The following is a 20196-nucleotide window of genomic DNA, read 5'->3' on the forward strand; positions in this document are numbered from 1 at the left end:
CTTTATATTCTATCAAAACACAACCAACATACTTTTTGGGGGGAGGGAGCAGGCAATACAGCCTAGCCCGCGGCTCACTTATAAGAAGGGGGGATGAGATTAGAAAGCCTAACCCAACCCCTTGCCCAGCTGAGATAAAGTCAAGACCCTAACACCCATTTATAAATATCTCTTGTTATATTAAAAAAAAAAAAAAAAAAACTATTTTCAGGGCCCACCTGGCTGTGCACCTGCACAGAAAGGGTTAACCTTCGATTTGGCCTATCACACATCATGGAGTGGAGGGGAGATGATGGGGGAGGTAGACGATGGTTGGGGGCTAGAAAATGGGCACGGTGTGACAAGCCAATGTGTAACTGTTGTTGTTGTTAGGTACCGTTGAGTCAATTTCGACTCATAGCAACTTCAAAACAGATTGGGGGTCCCTGTCAAGAGGCTGGGTGTTGTCTCACTCCTGTGCCCAATTCCTGATGCTCTGGAGTGATCTGTCCTTTCAGATGCTCCTAGTGAGATAGATCCCAATACTGGAGGCCTATCCATTCCTCCCAATCCCAGCCTATTCCATCAAGACAATGGAGCATAAATTAAGCTCCCAGGTTTTGGGGTCCCCTTTAACTTCAAGTTCAGCCCCAGTCACTTAGGCCTCTGAGGCCAACCCCCTTTCATCACAGCCCCCTCCCCAAATAAGGAGCCTGGGAGAGCTGAAGGGTCCTTCCTGGGAGGGGGATGCTTTGGGGGTGAGCCAGTTTTGGGGTCCCCCTTCATTCCCTGACCAGGCGGTAAATGTGGTGCTGGGCCCCACGCTCACTCGTAGAGACCTCGAAAACGTAGGCAGTGCACAGCAGCAGCTCCTGGGTGTCCCTGTTTGTCACCACCTGCCAGGGAGACCAGAAGAACAGGCTTATGCTTGGAAGGGAGGGCAGGGAGGGGCTGCTGTGCCCTCCCAGTATATCTTAGGAGATCTAGGCGGCCTCTTTAGAACCTGCTAGGAAAGGAGTTGGTCCCCACCATGTCATGGTCCCCACGTAAAGGGGATGCCCACCATTTCACATTCCCTGGGCAATGGGGTTTAGAGTCTGCCATAGGGGACTCAGAGCAGACAGTGGTCCCAACTGTATCATGTTTCAGGGTCCAGGGAGTCCAGAGTCCCCACCACATCCCATTCCCCAGATAAATGGGGTCCCCACCATGTCCCAGGTAAAAGGAGTACTCATCACCTCAGGTTCCCCAGTAAAGTGATCCCCATCTCAGTACATTCTCCAAAGTTCAAGGGGCTCCTACTATGTCATGTTCCCTGGACCAAGGGGATACCCATCAGGTAGGTTCCCTGAAGGGAGTCCCCTGAGGATCTGCTGTAGAGTGTCCAGAAGGGGTCCCCAAGGCTAAGGGTCCACTCTGGGGTCCCCACTCAGTCAATTCCCTGGGTAAAGGATCCCCTAGCCTGAGGATCCACCCTGGGGTCTTCATCCTGTCAGTTCCCCAGGTGAAGAGGTCCCTTAAGCTGAGGTCCACTGTGGGGCCTTCATCATGTTAGTTTTTGGATGAAGGGGTCCCTGAGGCCGAGGGTCTTCAGTGGAGTCCTCATCATTTCAGTTTCTGGGTGAAAGGGTCCCCGAGGCTGAGGGTCTGCTATGGGGTCTCCATCATGTCAGTTCCAGAAAAAGGGGTCCCCAAGGCTAAGAGTCCACTCTGCAGTCCCCACACACCAGTTTCCACATGAAGGGGCCCCTGAGATTGACGTCTGCTCTGGGCACTGCCCAGCCCCTTACCTGGAGGATGGTGAAGTTCTCCAGGACGCTGTTCATCATGTACCGCTCGGGCAGCTGCCGCAGCTTGTGCAAGAAATTCACCAGGTACTCGCACATGGGCGAGCGCAGCAGGCGGTACACGAACCGCCCATCCTCCAGCTGTGCACGCTCCGTCTACACCGGCGGGGGGTTGGGGGGGAAGGACGGTGGCTGAGACACAGGGTCACCCAGGGAACCAACCCTCACTCCATGCCTCTCAGATGCCACACCCATACCCACTGCCATCTCCCTTCCATCACCCCACCCACAGCAACCAGAGATGTGACCCTGTTTCGCTGGGGTATCCAGCTCATGATCACCAAACCTATAAACCTGGAACCCCTCCAGCCCTCAAAGCCGTGCTCAGAACCCTTAATAACCTCTTCATCTGATCTCTGACTTCCAGAGCAATGACCTTCAAGTCCTCAGATATTCTCCAAGCCCTCCAGAGCCCCTATGAACCTCAAAGACCCCTCTGTGACATCTCCAAACTTTATATGGCCTCTGAACTCAAGAACCCCCAAGTCCTCAGCAACCCCCAAGTGTGACCTCTGAACCTCCGTGCCTACGAATTGGTTCATATCCATTTTGAATCTTGTCAGTCACCATCATGTCAACTCGACTCAGGGCGATCTTACATATAACCCAATGATTTGTTGCCCAGTCCTGCACCATCTTCACAATCACTGGTATATTTGAGTCCATCGTTATGGCCATTGTGTTAATCCATCTCACTGAGGTCTTCTCTCGTTTTTGCTGACCCTCTTAGTGACCCTAAATCTCTGTACCTAAATCAATGTCCACGTTACCTTTGAAGACTCAAAATGACCCCTGCATGTGACTCTTGAACCATGTGTTAGTTTCAAACCCATGCACTAAACCCTTAAAGAGGCTAGGACCCCTCCTACCATGCAGATGCCCCAAACTCCAGACCCACCATGGCCCCCGGCCCATATAGTCAACACCCCTCAAAGTGGCAGGTGGCTGGGTACTCACCTACCCAGCAACTTCTCCCTGCCCCCAGCCTCACCTCTACCTTCTCCACCACTTGCTTGCCAAAGGAGCAGACCTTGGAGGAACAAGTGAGGGTCATGTGCTCTAGGCTCTCGTATTGGCTGCTCACTCCATAGAAGCCACCACTGCTGCCGCCGGCCCCTGCCTCCTCACCACTCGGGCCCCAGTTCAGGTCCGCCTGGGGGATGGGAAGACATGGATGAGTCAGAGGAGACATACTTTATAAACAGCTGTGACTCTTCTTAGGTGAGAACTCTGCCCAGGCCTGGTTCCTCCCACTGGCCCTGCAGTCACCCACCTCTCTTCCTGTGTCCAAACTTCCCCCCTCTCTGTGACCTGGTTGCTCGAGAAAAACCCACCCTTGCATCAGTGTTGGATAAGTTGGGGTCTCCAAAATAGTTCCAACCTTCTCCCAGTAACTCCCCATACCCAGTGAGCTCTGGAATTCAACTTCTCTCTCCTGAAGCCCCCAACTCAAGAACCCAGCCCCTTCTAAGGGTCTGGTTACTAAGGAGGCAGTTACTCCCTGGCAACCAGTTGAAGCCAGAGACTCTGTCAGAGCCCGGGCCACAGACCCCTTCACAATGCTAGTTGCTAAGGCAGGTGGCTACTCCCTAGCAACGGGGCCTGGTGTGGCCTGAGGAAGCCTGACTCCCCTCTAGAACACTCCTCAGGACCTTTCAATCAATTCTCAGAGGGTAGACCCCTCCATGAAGTCTTGGAAGTCTAGAGAGGATTACTTGCTCACTCACGTAAGACAAAAAAAAAACAGTTGCCATCAAGTTGATTCTAACTCATGGCGACCCCATGTGTGCAGTGTAGAACTGCTCCATGGGGTTTTCAAGGCTGTGACCTTTCGGAAGTAGATCACCAGGCCTATCTTCTGAGCTGCCTCTAGGTAGGTTCAAACTATCAACCTTTCAGTTAGTAGTCAAGTGGTTAACCATTTGTGCCACCTAGGACTCCACACCAGGCCAGGTGGTACCTAAGGAAGCCGCTTGGTCTCAGTGGTCACCTCCTTGGGAGCACACCTCTTCCTCTTCCTACGTTGTGTTGTTGACACTTTCTCAGGCTGCTCCTCTGGGTGATGTAGGCCTCTCCTCAGAGGCCTGACTCCATCTATCACCCTGGCAATAGGGCCTTGTGAAGCCAGGCAAAACCAAAGACCTTACCAGCCACATCCCTGAACCCCTTCAGATGGTGTTCTCCTAAGGGGGCTAACTCTCCAGACCTGAGACCTGGGGAGGCCTCTCGTGAACCGTAACAAAGCCTAAGACCTCAGAGAGCATACTCTTTGAGCTGCCTTGGCTTCTTCACATGTCAGAGCCCTTATAACTGTGGTAGCTAAGGGCCCAGTAAGGCTGTAAAGTTCAAGCCCTCACCAGGCTCCTTTTTCAGATTCTAGATCCTTCCATGGCCTGGGTTACCACAAGAATTAACACCCCTCTGTTACTCAGCCATAAAGAGAAATGAAGTCCTAATACATGCTACAACATGAATGAACCTTGAAAACATGCTGAGTAAAATAAGTCAGGTACAAAAGGACAATATGATACCACTTATATGAAATATCTAGAATAGACAAGTGTATAAAGACCAAAGTTTATTAGTAGTTATCAGGAACAAGAGGGAGGGAGGGGGAAAAAGGGACTCATTGCTTAGGGAACACTGAGATTCTGTTAAGGGTGATGGAAAAGTTTGGAAATGGATAATGGTGATGGTAGAACAACATGATAAATGTAATTAATGTCACTGAATTGTACGTGTGAAGAATGTTGAAATGACAAATGTTTTGTTACATATATATTTACCACAATTTTTTAAAAAAGAGTTAACATCCCCTAAACATTCACTCAACATTTATTGAGGCCCTATTAGCATCAGTCATTGTACTAGGCACCAAACAAAAGAGGCCTAAGAAAGGCCCAAGAGGGTCCTTTTAGTCACCATTATACACAGCACCTGGCATAACAAAAAATAAGAAGACGGAGACCCATTGTCATCCAGTTGATTCTGACTCATGGCAACCCCATGTGTTACGGAGTATAGCTATGCTCCATAGCCTTTTCTTGGCTGTAATCTTAACAGAAGCAGATCACCAGGTTAGTAGTCAAACGCAAATCATTTGTGGCACCTAATTTTTTTTTTAAGAACCTAGTATAGGGCTTATATATAGTAGGTGCTCTATATAAACCTGTTGCCATCCAGTCAATTCTGACTCACAGCAATCCCATGTGACAGAGCAAAACTGCCCCATAGGGTTTCCAAAGTTGTAATCTTTATGGAAGCAGAACACCAGGTCTTTCTCCCATGGAGCCACTGGTGGATTTGAATCACCAACCTTCCAGTTAGCAGCTGAGCGCTTTACCACTGCACCACCAGGGCTTCCTGGTGCTTTATATAGCGATTGTTAAATAAACACTTGACTTCACAAAGCCACCCTCCAGTTCCTTCCATCTTTCCTCAAGGCCAGATGTTCCCTAGCAATAGGGTTTATGGGCACTTGCAAAGCCTCAGTCTCCTCTTTAGAGACCAGAACTCTCTGTGATTCCATTTGCTAAGAGGAGGGGGCCATTTGTTATGGATTGAATTGTGTCCCCAAAAAGTTATGTTGAAGTCCTAAACCCTGGTACCTCTGACCGTGACCTTGTTTGGAAACAGGGTCTTTTACGATGTTATCAGTTAACATGAGGTCATACTAGAGTAGGGTCAGCCCTTATCACATAGTGGAATATGACCGATGCCCTTATAAAGAGTGAAGAGACACAGATACACAGGGAAGACTCCACATGAAGATGGATACAGAGATTGGAGTGATGCATCTATGAGCCAAGGAAATCAGGATCACCAGGAACCACCAAAAGCTGGAAGACAGCTTCCCCTAGAGCTGTCAGAGAGAGCATGGCCCTGCCAATACCTTGATTTCAGATTCCTCGGCCTCCAGAACTATGGGACAACAGCTTCGTATTGTATTAAGCCACCCAACTTTGTGGTACTTTCTTATGACAGCCAGAGGAAACTAATACGCCATTCCTTAGCAGCAAGGCTTAATGTGCTCAGGTTTTCAAATCTAAAACATCACAAGTCAATCCCCAGAGTTATATCAGTCCCCAGCGACTGGTTTGTCAAGGTCTAGTAGGATCTGATGGAGTCCCCTGGTGACCCAAATGGTTCAGAGCTTGGCTACTAACCAAAATGTTGGCAGTTTAAATCCACCCAGAGGTGCCTTAGAAGAAAGACCTGGCAATTTACTTCCAAAAGATCACAAACGGTGAAAACCCTGTGGAGTTCAGTTTTACTCTGACACACATGGGGCCGCCACGAGTTGGAATCAACTCAACAGCGACTTTTTTTTTTTGATTAGTGGGATCTGGTCCCTGGGTGGTGCGAATGGTTTACACTAGACTACTAACTTAAAGGTTGTCAGTTCGAACCCACCCAGCAGCGCTGCAGAAGAAAGCCATGTTGATAGCCAAGAACACCCTGTGGGACAATTCTACCCTGTAACACATGGGGTCACCATGAGTGGGAATCAACTCGACATCAATGGATTTGATACGTTTTGCTTTGGGGATCTGGGGAGGCCCCAGTCCTATCCCTATGCCTTGCTGGTCCCTTCCACCCCTCCTTGGGTGCAAGACTTGTCAGTGTTCCATAAGTCTGACCTGGTGGGTACTGAGACCGTACCCTTCAAGCCAGAGGCCTCAGCCTGGGATGCCACATGTTTTACAAGCACTTTTACTTTGGTGGAACTTACCCAGAACTTGACCAGGAAAAAGGCATGGGGGGGGCCACGATCATACAGCTCCCGCAGACCGCCTTTTTTCTCGGGGAATTTGTCGTAGATCTGTCGGACGTCCACGCTTTCGAGTGGGGGAGCTCCAGGGCTGGGACAGCGCTGGCTGATGTGTACGAATAGATGCCTCTGGTACTGAGAAGGAGCAGCTTTGAGTGAAGAGTGGAAGGTGGACTGGGCCCCTCCCGTGTCCATCTCCACAGCTCCTCACTAGCCATGCCACACTGTCCACCCAGTCATGTATCCTAGACACTGTTCTCGCTCCCTTCAACCCATTCACCCCCACAGTCCTTCCTGCCCAGCTCTTGTTCTGGCCCCTCTTCCTGTCCCACACCCCCAGACCCAGCTCAGGTCTCATCCTATCACACCTAGACCCTTGACTCAGCCTCCTCCCTGCTCCCCAGCTTCCAATCTCTCCTCTCCAGTTCATCACACACGTAGCTCCAGAGCTGACCCTGGTCCTCCCCTACTCACAGCCCTTTCATGGCTCCCCAGTAGACCCAGAGCAAGGCCCACACTCCTCAGCGTGGCCCAGTATAGAATAGGTGCTCATGAATGTTCATTGTATGGATAATGGATGGATAGATAGATGGATGAATGCTGATGGATGGACTGATGATAGATAAATGGATGGATGGTCCATGCTGGTAGATGGATGGATGATGGATGGATGATGAATGGATAGGCAGAAGGGCAAATGGATGGATGGATGGAAATCCACACAGCCCACATCTAAAGACTCTCCTTCTGTCCCAATCCATATCACTTCTTGTCTGTATCATTGAAACTCTCCCTATCTCCTCTAATGTAAATCCTCCCTCCATCTTTCTAGGCTCACATCCATCCAAATCTGCTTCTTCCTGAAAGCCTACCTTGATCACAGTCAGATACAATCTCTCTACCCCACCCTTTTGATGGATCCCCATGACCCTTAGGAGAAAGAAAGTCTGTGTCTCTCGGCTTGGCATGCCAACTCCTCCAGAACCAGCATCTGCCCACCTCTCTCCAGGCTCACCAACTCCCACCATATCTAATTATTTGCTTCCCTAAAAACTCCATGCTATCTCCACCTCTATACATGGAACATCCAGTCTGTACACAGCAAACTGCTATATAAATCTCATAGCCCAACTCAAATATTTTCATCTCAGGGAAGCCCTCACTGACTCCCCAAGTAGAATTATTACTCTGTGCAACCACAAAAACTTAAGCTTTCCCTATCCCAGCACATATTCATTATTCAACAGCCATCTATCGAAAGACCTACTGTGTGCAGGCACTTTTCTGGGTCCCAGGGCTATAAGACAAAGTCCCTGACCTCCTGGATCTCACAGTTTACTGGCAAAGACAGAAAACAAACAGATCAGTCTATGGCTAATATAAATGTCAGCAATGATATGTGCTATGGAAATAATAACAAAGCATAGCAAAGGGGTCAAGAATGATGGTAACTGGTGCTTTCCATGAGGTGATCTGGCAAACCATATCTGAAAAGATAACATTTGAGCAAAGACTTGAATGAATACAGGAAGTGCAACATTGGGATGTCTGGGGAAAATGCATTCTAGGCAGTAAGATCAGCAGGTGCAAAGGCTCTGAGGCAGGAGCGGGCCTGGTGTGTTTGAGAAACAGTGAGGAGGCCAGTGTGGCTGGAGCAGAGTAAGCGATGAGGAGAGAGGCAGGAGATGTAGTCAGAGTGAGAACAGGGGCCAGATCATTCAGGGCCTTGAATGGGCAACTGAAAAGACTTTAACTTTTACTCCAAGTGAGATAGGAAGGTTTTGACCTGGTCTAAGTTTTCCCAGGATCACCACATACAGCAATTGGTGTTTATGTGGCTGTGGCAGAGATTGGTCTGTGTTCACAAGCCCTGTTTCCTTTTCACACAGATAAACTACATTTCCCAGGCTCCTTCGCAGTTAGGTGAGACCACATGGCTAAGTTCTGGCCAATGGGATGAGAGCAGATTTGAGCATTGACACTTCCAAGCCAGACTCATAAAACCTCTGGTGTAATTCTTGACTCTTTCTTTTCCTCCATCTATTGGCCCAAGGCAGAGAATCCAGCAGCAGATTCTGGGAACTAAGTGGTGCAATGGTTAAGCACTCAGCTGCTAACTGGAAGGTTAGCTGTTCAAATCCACCCAGCAGCACTGCAGGAGAAAGATCAGATGATCTCCTTCCATAAAGATTACAGCCTAGAAGATCCAATGGGGCAGTTCTACTCTGTCACCTGGGATTGCTATGAGTCGAAAATCAACTCTACAGCACCTAACAACAGCAACAGGTGGCACAAACGGTTAAGCACATGACTACTAACCAAAAAGTTGGCAGTTCAAACCCACTCAGAGGCACCTTGGAAAAAAGGCCTGGTGATCTGATTCCAAAAGGTTACAGCCTTAAAAACCCTGTGGAGCGCAGTTCCACTCCATACATGTGGGGTGGCCATAAGTCAGAACTGACACAACAGCAACTGGTTTGAGAAAGACAGAGCCATAAAATGGAAGAGGTCTGGTTCCCTGAATCACTGTGTGAAAGGTTCCTGCTGAACATCCACACTGAAATGTTACGTAAGAAACAAACTTCTATGGTGTTCAGCCATTGAGAGTTGGAGATTGTTTTTCTAACACTCAAGCAACCCAACTAACATAGCATCTGTTTCCACCCTACCCCAGGAGAAGCCCAAACCCAGAAACAAAATCTGCTTTTCCAGGTTCCCAGTATCCGCTACAGCCTGGCACAGAGTAACGCGTTGCCATCGTGTCAATTCTGACTCATAGCGACCCTACAGGACAGAGTTGAACTGCCCCATAGGGTTTCCAAGGCTGTAATGTTTATGGATTATGCTGAGCAAACAATCCAAGAAGCTGGACCATATGAAGAAGAACGTGGCATCAAGACTGGAGAAAGATTGATTAATATACCACGATATGCAAATGACACAACCTTACTTGCTGAAAGTAAACAGGACTTGAAGCACTTACTGACAAAGGTCAAAAGCTGCAGCCTTCAGTATGGGTTACACCTTAACATAAAGAAAACAAAAATCCTTACAACTGGACCAATAAGCAACATCATGAAAAACAGGAAAAAGACTGAAGTTGTCAAGGATTTCATTTTACTAGGATCCACAATCAGTGGCCATGGAAGCAGCAGTCAAGAAATCAAACAACGCATTGCACTGGGCAAATCTGCTGCAAGAGACTGCTTCAGAGTTTTAAAAAGCAAAGATGTCACTTTAAGGACTAAGGTGCACCTGACCCAAGCCATGGTGTTTTTCAATCACCTCTTATGCATGCAAAAGCTGGACAATGAATAAGAAAGACTGAAGAATGGATGCATTTGAGTTGTGGCGCTGGCAAAGAATATTGAATATACCATGGACTTCCAGAAGAATGAACAAATCTGTCTTGGATGATGTACAGCCAGACTGCTCCTTAGAAGCAAGGATGGTAAGACTTCGTCTCACATACTTTGGACACATTATCAGGAGGGATCGGTTCCCGGAGAAGGACATCATGCTTGGTAAAGTGGAGGATCAGCAAAAAAGAGGAAGACCCTCAGTGAGATAGATTGACACAGTGGCTGCAACAATGGGCTCAAGCATAACAATGATTATGAGGATGGCGCAGGACCGGGCAGTGTTTCGTTCTGTTGTACACAGGGTCGCTATGAGTTGGAACTGACTCGAAGGCACCTAACAACAACAATCTTTATGGAAGCAGACTACCACATCTTTCTCCTTCAGCGCGGCTGGTGGGTTTGAAAAGCTGACCTTTCAGTTAGCAGCAGAGCACTTAACCACTGCACCACCAGGGCTCCTTGGCACACAGTAGGCACTCAAAAATGTTTGATGAAAGAATAAACGATGTCCTGGGGAGTTTCTCTGACCTTCCAAATCTGTGACCCCATTACCTTCCAGCTGCTTTATGCCAGTAGTTCTCAAAGTATGACCAGCAACATCAGCATCATCTCAAAGCTTATTAGAAATGCAAATTCTCAGCCCCACACCAGACCTACTGAATCAGAAACTCTTGCAGTAGAGCCCAGCCACCTGTTTTAAAAGCTCTCCACATTATTCTGATACACACTAAAGTTTGCTTTATGCCCTCCCTCTCTACTACCCTCTTACATTCCAAACCCCCCAGTGACCATCACAAGGTTTGACTCACAGAATCAACAGCATCTGGTGGTTCTACAAAGGCTGAGAACTCCACCAGCTGCAACCGGGCAGTGCCCAGGGCTCGAGTCTGCCAAGCTGGGGGTGACGGGGCAGGTGGGGGCAGGGCCGGGGGTGACAGGGCTTGTGGGGGCTCGTACCCTAGAGAGAGAGAAGAAAGAATAATCAAATAACTAATATTTATGGAATATATAACACACTGTTCTCTCTTGCCTACCTCCACTTAGAGGCTGAAAAAGCTAAATACTCACTTTCCCAGCCTCCCTTGCAGCTAGAGGTGGCCATGTGACACAGTTCTGAACAATGAGACGTTAGGGGGAATCTGCTGGGGGGCTTCTGGGAAGGAGTTTCTTCCTGAATAAAAAAGACAGAACTTTGGAAGGAGAAAGATTTTGGCCCTGGCCAAGTCCTACTTGGGATGTAATGCCTGGAGTCACAATAGCCATCTTGTGACAATGAGACAGAGGCCAAGAGAATAACAGAGATGCAAGTTCTAATATCGCTGAGCTGCTGAACCAGCACAGGAGCAGGCCACCTCCAGACTTCTTGTTATGTGGGATAATTAAAGCCTTTACTATTTAACCCATTGCCATCAAATTCTTTCTGACTCTGAGCCCTGATGGCACAGTAGTTAAGAGGTCAGCTGTTAACCAAAGAGTCAGCAGTTCGAATCCACCAGTCACTCCTTGGAAACCCTATTGGGCAGTTCCACTCTGTCCTGTGGGGTCACAGTGAGTCAGAACTGACTCGGAGGTAATGGTTTGGTTTTTTTGGTTTTACTATTTAACGCAGTCTTAATTTGGGAGTTCTGTTACTTGCAGCCAAAAGCATTCTTAATTGATGAATCTGTGGACCCTGAGGGAGAAAGGGAATCCCTCTTTCACTGAAGGAGTGATTGTGAGTTCTCAGGGTCACATAGGCATGGATTGCTGGGAGCCATCTTTGCTGCCAGTTGGGCAGAGCCACCAAAGAAGAAAGAGGGACAAGCAAATCCTGATGCTATGATTTGAGCCCCTGGATCTAGCCATGCCTGAAGCTATCACCCCGGAATATCAGTTACCTATGCCAATAAGTTCTTTTTTTTCCTTTTTAAACTAGCTTGATTTGCATTTGTATCACTTGCAACTGAACAAATTCTGATTAATACACTTGCCCAAGGTCTCATAAGCTGGTGAGGCACAACGTAAACCCACCATGTCTAACTACAGAGGCTACAGTCTTAACCATCAAAACTTCTGCCGTTCAACTTTCCATCCTCCCTCCCAGAGCTGGATCTCAGACTGCGAAGACTGTGTCCCCTGATTAAAGGAAGGTTGAAAAAAAGGCAAGTGGGGTTGAGGAGAGAGAGGAGCAACAAGGGAGGAAGGAAAACAGGCTCTTACCTGGGAGGTCAGTGGATGGAGGAGTCAGAGACAAGGAGAACGACGTCTGCGAGAATGGCTTCACACTGAGGAAGGAAGGGAGTCGGGGGGATCGGTATGGTGGAAACGTGCTGTTTGTGCCAGCTAATGTTTACTGAAAGGAACCCTCGTGGTGCAATGGTTAAGCACTCTGCTGCTAACCAAAATGTTGGCAGTTCGAACCCACCCAGCAGCTCCACAGGAGAAAGACCTGACAATCTGCTCCCATAAAGATTACAGCCTAGAAAACCCTATGAGGCAGTTCTACTGCGTCACGTGGGGTCGCTAAGAGTCAAAACTCAACTCAATGGTATCTAACAACAACGTTTACCGACGGACCACAGCAAACTAGACACTGTGCAAAAATACATTACATGCAAGACCTTATCAAATCCTCATAGCCTATAAGGTGGGAGCAACTACTCTTCTTCTCGTTTTGTAGGTGAGAAAACTAAGGCACATGGAGGTCAAGTGATTGACCCAAAGTCACACAGTTGGGGTGTGGTGGAGCCTCAATTCAAAATCTAGGTCAGTCCCAACCACAAAGTATTGTGCTCTTGACTATGACATTTTGGTAGTTCTCAAAAAATGGCAGAGAGATACAACAATTGGTCTCTATTTGCCTGGAGAAAGAGTCAGGAATAGGAGGAGGATATGGAATGTGTGGCTAATTGCCTCCATGAACAACTATGGCATGAGACCAGAACTGGATGGTGCCCGGCTATCATTACTGAACATTTTGATCAAAGATTCTATGGAAGGATCCTGATCAAAAGGGGGAAAATGTAGAACAGAATTTAATATTCTCATAGACTGTAGACTTTCTGGAGCCATGGAGGTGGGATGAACCCCCCAAAACTAATGCCCTGAGATAATCTTTAAATCTTAAACCAAAACAATCCACTGAAATCTTCTTAAAACCAAACAATAGTTTAGCTTAACTAGTAAAAAATGGCTGCCTTAAGCATTATGTTCTTTTAAGAACTATCTATATGGGATCAAATTGACAACAGCAACTCAAAAGATAAGATAGGATCCTTAAGGGCAGTGAGTTTATGTTTATGGGGGAGGACCAGCTCAGAAAAGGAGGGTGAGAATGTCTGCACAACTCAAAGAATATAATCAATGTCACTGAATTGTACGTGTAGAAACTGTTGAATTGGTGTATGTTTTGCTATGTATATTCACAACAACAACAAAATAAAAAAAAAAAAAGTACTCACTCTGGAACATTCCAGGGAGTCCCAGAGCCCCCTGACCAAAACTGGAAAATCTCAGCAGCCTGGAGAAGAAACAGAGAAGGGGCTGAGTCAGTTTCCCTGTTGGCAACAAGTGCCCCACCCTTCCATCCCCAAGCCCCACGAGCCCCAGTCCAGGGCCACCTGAGGACCAGCGGGACCCAGTTTGGCCTGCAGGGAAGGTGCTGAGATGAGCTGGGCTGAGGACATGGTGGCCATCGTCTGGAAAGCCTTGTCCTTGGAAACCTGGTCCTGTAGGAAAAGTTGGAGGCCCATGCGTAGAAAGAGCAAGGGTGGAACAATGGCAGGGCAAGGCAAGCACAGGAAGATGCAGGGTCAGGGGATCAAGGCAAAGGGTTGGGGGTGAGTCTGAATCCCTCTCACAACAGCCCCCTGCCCCTCCTTGCGTCCTCAGGGAAGGGGCGGTTGTCCTAGGGTAAAGGAGTAACAACAACCAGAGTATGTGGGAGGATGGGCAGGGGGACTTACCACATTTAGGGCCTGCCCGATTGGGCGGGGGAGGGTGCCAAAGGAGGAAAGAAAACATGACTTAGGAAGTGACCCCTGGCCTCCCCCACCTCCCTGCCCTACCAGGTCCACAGCCTCCCACACTGACCTAAGGAATGAGGGCAAGATGGTAGAGGGAGAGGGATGGCTACAGAATAGGAAGTAGAGGAATCCAGGTCAGGAGAAAAAAGGGTTTCTAGGTCCCCTCCAAAAAGAAGACAGGAAGGAGGGTTTCTAGGTCAAGAAAGGACAGGAAGTGAAGTTTTCCAGATGCCCAGGCAACAGGAAATGAGAGTTTCAGACCCAGAGGGAATAAGCAGAAACATTTCCTAGTACAGACAGGACAGAGGGGGAACACTGGAGGTTCAGGGAAGACCGGAAGTGAAGGTTTTAGATACAGAGAAAGGGAGGGAAGGCTCCCAGGTACAAAAAAGTCCAGGAAATGGTTGTCCCCAAGCCCAAAGGAAGAGGCAGAAGAGACTTCGCACCCAGAGGGGGAGAAAATGAGGGTCCCAGGATAAGTCGTAAGTTGATTCCAACTCATAGTGACCTTATAAGACAGAGTAGAACTGCCCCATTGGGTTTCCTAGGCTGTAATCTTTACTGGAGCAGATTGCCAGGTATTTCTCCCATGGAGCCACTATGTGAATTTGAACCACTAACCTTTCGGTTAGCAGCCAAGCGCTTAACCATTGTGTCACCAGGACTCCTTCTCAGGACAAGAGGTAACAGGATATCCAGAGGATCCAGAAGAAAGGGAAAGGAGGCAGAAATCTTGGACAGGAAATGAGGGCTTCTGGGTGCAAAAAGGGCATGGAGGCCACATGGGGACACAAAAAAGGAAAGGTGAGCCAGGGGAAGGCCAACAGGGGAAGCTCAGAGCATGAGAAGAAAAAGAAATGAAGAGTCTGGAAGGGCAAAAGGAAGGAGGGGAGGAAGAGGACAGCAGCCTGCGTAGAGACCTGACACCCCATCCTACTTACCTGTCCTAAGCATACCCAGAATAGGGTCTCTGATGCCTCTTTCTCTGGGCTTCTGCCCCCTCCCCCAAAAGTATCCCTTTCTCCCTGGGCCTCTGTCCCCTCTTTTGGTCTCTGTCCTTTTCTCTCTCTAGGTCTCGGTGTTCCTCTCTCTCGGCCTTTGTCCCCCTCTATCTGGGTCTCTGTCCCCCTCTCTCTGGGACTCTGTAGCCCTCTCCCTCTGGGTCTCTGTGTCCCTGTCTCTGAGTCTGTCCCCCTTTCTCTCTGGGTCTCTGTCCCCCTTTCTCTCGGGGTGTCTCTCCCCCTCTATCTGGGTCTCTGTCCTCTCTCTCTCTGGGTGTCTGTCCCCTACTCTCTGGGTCTCTGTCGCCCTCTCTGTGGGCATCTTTCCCCTCTGGGCCTCTGCCCCCTCTTTCTGGGTCTGCCCACCCCCTAGGTCTGTCCTTCTCTCTCAGGGCCTCAGCCTTGGTCTCTACCTTAAGCTTGGACTGGATTTCCCTCGATTTTCTTCGGGCCAAAACCTGGATGTGACTAGAGACCTGGAGGGGGCGAGGGAGAAATGGATTCAGGCCACAGCCACTTGCCTTTAGGTCCCCACCCTTCCCTCCCTCTAGGAGCCTCACATAGAACACGCTAGCACTCTCAGGAGCATGCTACTGTCCATATTAGCTACTTTTTCCAGGATCTTGCTAACACTCCTGATCTTCCCCCAGCCTGGCAAACCCAGCTTTTCCCTTTTTCTCCTCCCGTTGTCTCGTTTGCTCTCTCTTGTTCTGACTCTCTCTATGGTTCTAACAAAAGTGCTAGACAAACTATATCTGCTATATAACTATGCCAGTACCAACACCAGTTGCTGCGAATCAATTCTAACTCATGGCAGACCTATGCGTGCAGAGTAGAATTGTGCTTCGTAGAGTTTTCAATGGCTGATTCTTTGGAAGTAGATGGCCAGGCCTTTCTTCCAAGGTGCCTCTGGGTGAGTACAAACCATCCACCAATCTTTCAGTTTGTAAGCATAGTCTTAACCATTTGCATCACCCAGGGACTCCTATATATACCTATCCTAAAACCCAAACCAAACACATTGCTGTCAAGTCAATCCTGATTCATAGCAACCCTATAGGACAAGGTAGAACTGCCCCCATAGGGTTCCCAAGGAACCAAGAGGTCAGCAGTTTGAATCCTCCAGGCGCTCCTTGGAAACTCTATGGAGCAGTTCTACTCTGTCCTATAGGGTCACTATGAGTCGGAACTGACTCGATGGCAGCAGGTTTGGTTTTTGTTTTTAATCTTTATGGAAGCAGACTGCCACATCTTTCTCCCTCGGAGTTGGTAGTGAGTTTGAACCACCATCCTTTTGGCTAGCAGTTGAGTGCTAAATCACTGTGCCACCAGGGTTCCTTATATCTATGCTAGATAAAGCATATTAATCGACATGCCAAAAAAGACAGGCAAAAGTGCATGAGCTCAGATCTTCCTCCAACTTGAACCTGTCCATACTATCACCAGTTGCCGACGAGTCAAATCCAACTAATGGGTTGTGTATCAGAATAGAACTGAGCTCCATGGGGCCTTCAATGGCTGATTTCTTCTGAAGAGGCTCTGAGTGAACTGGAACCTCCAGCCTTTCAGTTAGCAGCAAGGCGGGTTAGCCTTTTGTACCACCCAGGGACTCTCCTTGCCCATACTAGGATGCCACTAAGAAGATAAGCCCTTCCCAGACCGAAATTCACAAGTCAGTCCTGAAACCTGTTTGCGAGTTCGGGTCTTCCCCGTTCTCAGCTTGATATAGCGGGCAATCAGTTCATTCCGACCTGACAAGTAAAAGATGGAACAGAGTTAGACCTTCAGTAGAACTTCCCAATAGAGAGGACACTGGGGAAAAAGAGAGCAGCAAAAGTCCCAGAGGTCTGCAACAAGCTGGGCCACGGGGCTCCTCAGCTTTATGGGAGTGTAGTTAGGAGCACAGGATTTGGAGGCAGACCACCTGGGTTCAAATCCCAGTTCTACCACATACTAGCTCTGTGACGTTAGGCAAATCATTTAATCTTTGCATGCCTCAGTTTCCTTATCTGTGAAAACAGTGACGATAGTCCTATTTCAGAGTCACTGTGAGTATACAATATATTTTTACATGAACGGTGCTTAAAAAAAAGAAGTTGCCACCAAGTTGGCTCATGATGACTCCATGTGTGTCAAAGTAGACCGCTCCATAGGGTTTTATTGGCTGTAATCTGCACGGAAACAGTTAATCCACTGCTGTCGAGTCGATTCCAACTCATAGTGACCCCATAGGGCAGAGTAGAACTGCCCCATAGAGTTTCCAAGGAGCACCTGGTGGATTCGAACTGTCGACCTTTTGGTTAGCAGCCGTAGCTCTTAACCACTATGCTACCAGGGTTTCCAGTGAGCCAGAACTTTTCTTCTGTGGAGCTAGTGGGTGGGTTCAAACTTTTGCCAACGTTTAGGTTAGCAGCCAATCGCAAACCAGTTGCGCCACCCAGGCTCCTATGCCAAGTGCTTAGAGTTCCATTGTTGTTGGGTGCTGTCAAGTCGATTCCAACTCATAACGGCCCCATGGTGACAGGGTAGAATTGCCCTATAGGGTTTTCTCGGCTGCAATCTTTGTGGGAGCAGATCACCAGGTCTTCTCTCCTGTAGAGCTGCTGGTGAGTTTGAACCACCGACCTTTCAGGTAGCAGCTGAGAGCTAACTATTGAATCACCAGGGCTCCTATAAAACCAAGGCCACTGCCATCAAGTCTATTACAACTCATAGCGACCATATAGGACAGAGCAGGACTGCCCCAGAGAGTTTCCAAGGAGCACCTGGTGAATTTGAACTGCCGACCTTTTGGTTAGCAGCCGTAGCTCTTAACCACTACGCCACCAGGGTTTCCGGGCTCCTGTACAGTTCCGTAAGTGTTGGTTATTATTATTATTCATGGGTGGGAGCCAGAGCAGAAGATAGCATGGACTCACCATACATCTTGCCTTCATCGGACAGGATGATCTTCCGCCGGCCGCAGGGTGGGTAGATGGCCAGGGCCTCCTGGAAGCTCTGCTCGATATCTGGGCTCCAGACACCCTCCGCATCTGGGCCCCCATCTCCCCCAGCCCCCTCACTGCCACCAGTGCCCTCCTCACTGCCCTCCTCACTGCCCGTCCAGCCGCTGCCATCGTCCAGGGGGGCCCCAGCCCGGGGTTCTCCCATCTGGGCCTGAAGAAAACAGAGCTCACCATGGTTCCTCCTACCCACCCTGAGGGACCTCAGGGCTGTGAGGGCTGAGGGCTGTACTCTTAAGTCTGGGGAAGGAGGGGGCGAGAGGCCTGAACACCTGGGTCTGAGTGGGAGGCTGGGATCCAGATTCCTGGATCTGAGTTAGGAGGGGACTAGGGGCCCAGACTGGTGGGCTTAAGGGAGGAACGGGCCGGAAGGCCTGGAACACTGGATCCCTGAGAACGGTGTTGGATTTCTGGTGAAGTTGAAGGTGGGCATGTTCTCCTCTGAGTTTCCAGTGGAACCTGGATTGTGATGAAGTCTAGAGCACCCCAGGGTAATGCCTAGGACCCATGAGGGCTGAATTTTCGGGTATGAATTACTGGTTGTAAAGAACTCAGGATTCAGAGCCTAGTTGAGGGGGAGGGGAGGCATGGGCACGACCTTCCCAGTTCCACCCCAAGAACAGGTGCTAAGATTTGAGCAGCAGCTCCTAGAAATGGAGGAGGCAGGGCACAGGCTCTAGCAAGGCTGAGGGGGGACCCAAAGATAGAGGAACAGAGACTCAAAGTGAGAGGGAGAGAGACTCAGAGAGGGGACAGAGACCCAGAGAGAGAGGGGGGCAGAGACCCAGAGAGAGAGGGGGACAGAGACTCAGACAAAGAGAGGGACAGAGACCCAGAAAGAGGGGGACAGAAACTCAGAGAGAGGGGGACACAGACTCAGAGAGAGAGTGGAACAGAGACGCAGAAAGAGAGAGGAACAGAGACCCAGACAGAGAGGAGGATAGAGACCCATGGAGAGATGGACAGAGATCCAGAGAGAGAGGGAGACAGCCCCAGAGAGAAAGGGACAGAGATCCAGAAAGAAGGGGGACAGAGACTCAGGGCAGAAACTCAAGCCGAGGCCAGGGAAGACCCACGGAACCACAGGCTAGGGGGTAGAGGCGCCCTGCCATCAGGAGATATAGAACAAAGGGCCCAGGCGTCCCCTCCCCCAGCTTCCCACAACCCCCATCAGAGGAGGGGCTGGCGGGAAAGGGGCCTCCCCCTCTGGTCCCCTCCCCCTGCTCTGTGGGCTCTGCTCCAACTCGAGTTCCCAGTGATTTTCCGAAGGCCGGAGACAGGGAAAACTTTTTCCAATACAGTCAGATCCCGCCTTCTTATCGGCTCCTGGTCTTCCATGGCTTTCCCAGGACCCCAAAGTCCAGGCCCCAAGCCCCTCCTCCTTAAACCCCGGAGTCCGGACCCCCAGCCCCCTCCACCCTCGGATCCAAGAGCCTGGGCCCCAGCGCCATCCTCCCTCTGACCTAGGAGTCCGGGCCCCGCCCCCTCCTCCCTCAGACCCTAGAGTCAGTGCCCCCAGACTCCTCCTCCTCCCTCAGACCCTAGAGGCTGGGCCCAGGCAGACAAAGACCTCAGGCCAAACCTAGTGGCGCTGCAGGGCTCGGGACCCTCGTAGGCCAAAACCCCAGCCCAGCCCTCCCCCATGTGACCAGACAAAGAGATGGAGGCGCTGGGTGAGAAAGGTCCCCCTAATTTCCCGCCCCAGAGCTCAAACCTCCGAAGACACAGGCTTTATTTCCAGAATACATCACAGTCCCCTTGTGCCACCCCGGAACCCTTCCTTGCGCCCACAGATCACACACGCAAACCCATTCGGTCACAAATACACACGAGGTTCTTCTCACTCCCAACTGACGCAGCCCCAGACGCCCACACACTCCCACGCCCCCGCCAGCGTCCCCAGCCCTCCCCAACACACGGCGCCATCTCCCCAACTCAGACCCATCCACAGACACCCTAACTCCGGCCAAAGTTCAACTCCACACTTCCACGCGGGCCCGCATGCACAAAAGAGGGTGGCCAGCAAGGCAGAGTCCGTCCCACAAACACACACCACAATTCCGAATTCCTAACTTCCCACACCAACTCACACACCCCAAAGCAGGACTCCCGGCTCCCGCAGGCGCCTTCTTACCTCCCGGCCTAGGCTGGGGAGCCGCGGGCGGGGCGCTGCCGGGGAGAAAGTTGCCCGGAGCTTTGTTTGGGAAAAGGGGGAGGGACTGGAGGGGGG

General features: G+C 49.8%; 1 protein-coding gene across 4 annotated transcripts; it reads right to left on the reverse strand.

The window, feature by feature from the left end:
- Positions 1–18: 18 nt before the first annotated feature.
- On the reverse strand, positions 19–20155 carry TEAD2 (TEA domain transcription factor 2). 4 transcript variants are annotated; one of them, XM_049901754.1, is made up of 13 exons: positions 20101–20155; positions 17883–18120; positions 16651–16715; positions 15378–15440; positions 13904–13915; positions 13559–13666; positions 13400–13458; positions 12159–12223; positions 10769–10917; positions 6559–6732; positions 2818–2979; positions 1770–1922; positions 19–875 (listed from the first exon to the last, which is right to left on the reverse strand). In XM_049901754.1, the coding sequence occupies exons 2-13, from the start codon at positions 18112–18114 to the stop codon at positions 762–764; spliced, it is 1356 nt and encodes a 451-aa protein (XP_049757711.1). In that variant the 5' UTR covers positions 18115–18120; positions 20101–20155; the 3' UTR covers positions 19–761. The 4 variants fall into 4 exon arrangements, with proteins under 4 accessions (XP_049757711.1, XP_049757712.1, XP_049757713.1 ...); XM_049901755.1 differs by having other exon boundaries at positions 17883–18206; positions 20101–20118; XM_049901756.1 differs by lacking the exon at positions 20101–20155 and adding an exon at positions 20061–20082.
- Positions 20156–20196: the final 41 nt, after the last annotated feature.

The sequence above is a fragment of the Elephas maximus genome, chromosome 11 (genome assembly GCF_024166365.1).
Source record: "Elephas maximus indicus isolate mEleMax1 chromosome 11, mEleMax1 primary haplotype, whole genome shotgun sequence".
NCBI classification, from domain to species: domain Eukaryota; kingdom Metazoa; phylum Chordata; class Mammalia; order Proboscidea; family Elephantidae; genus Elephas; species Elephas maximus.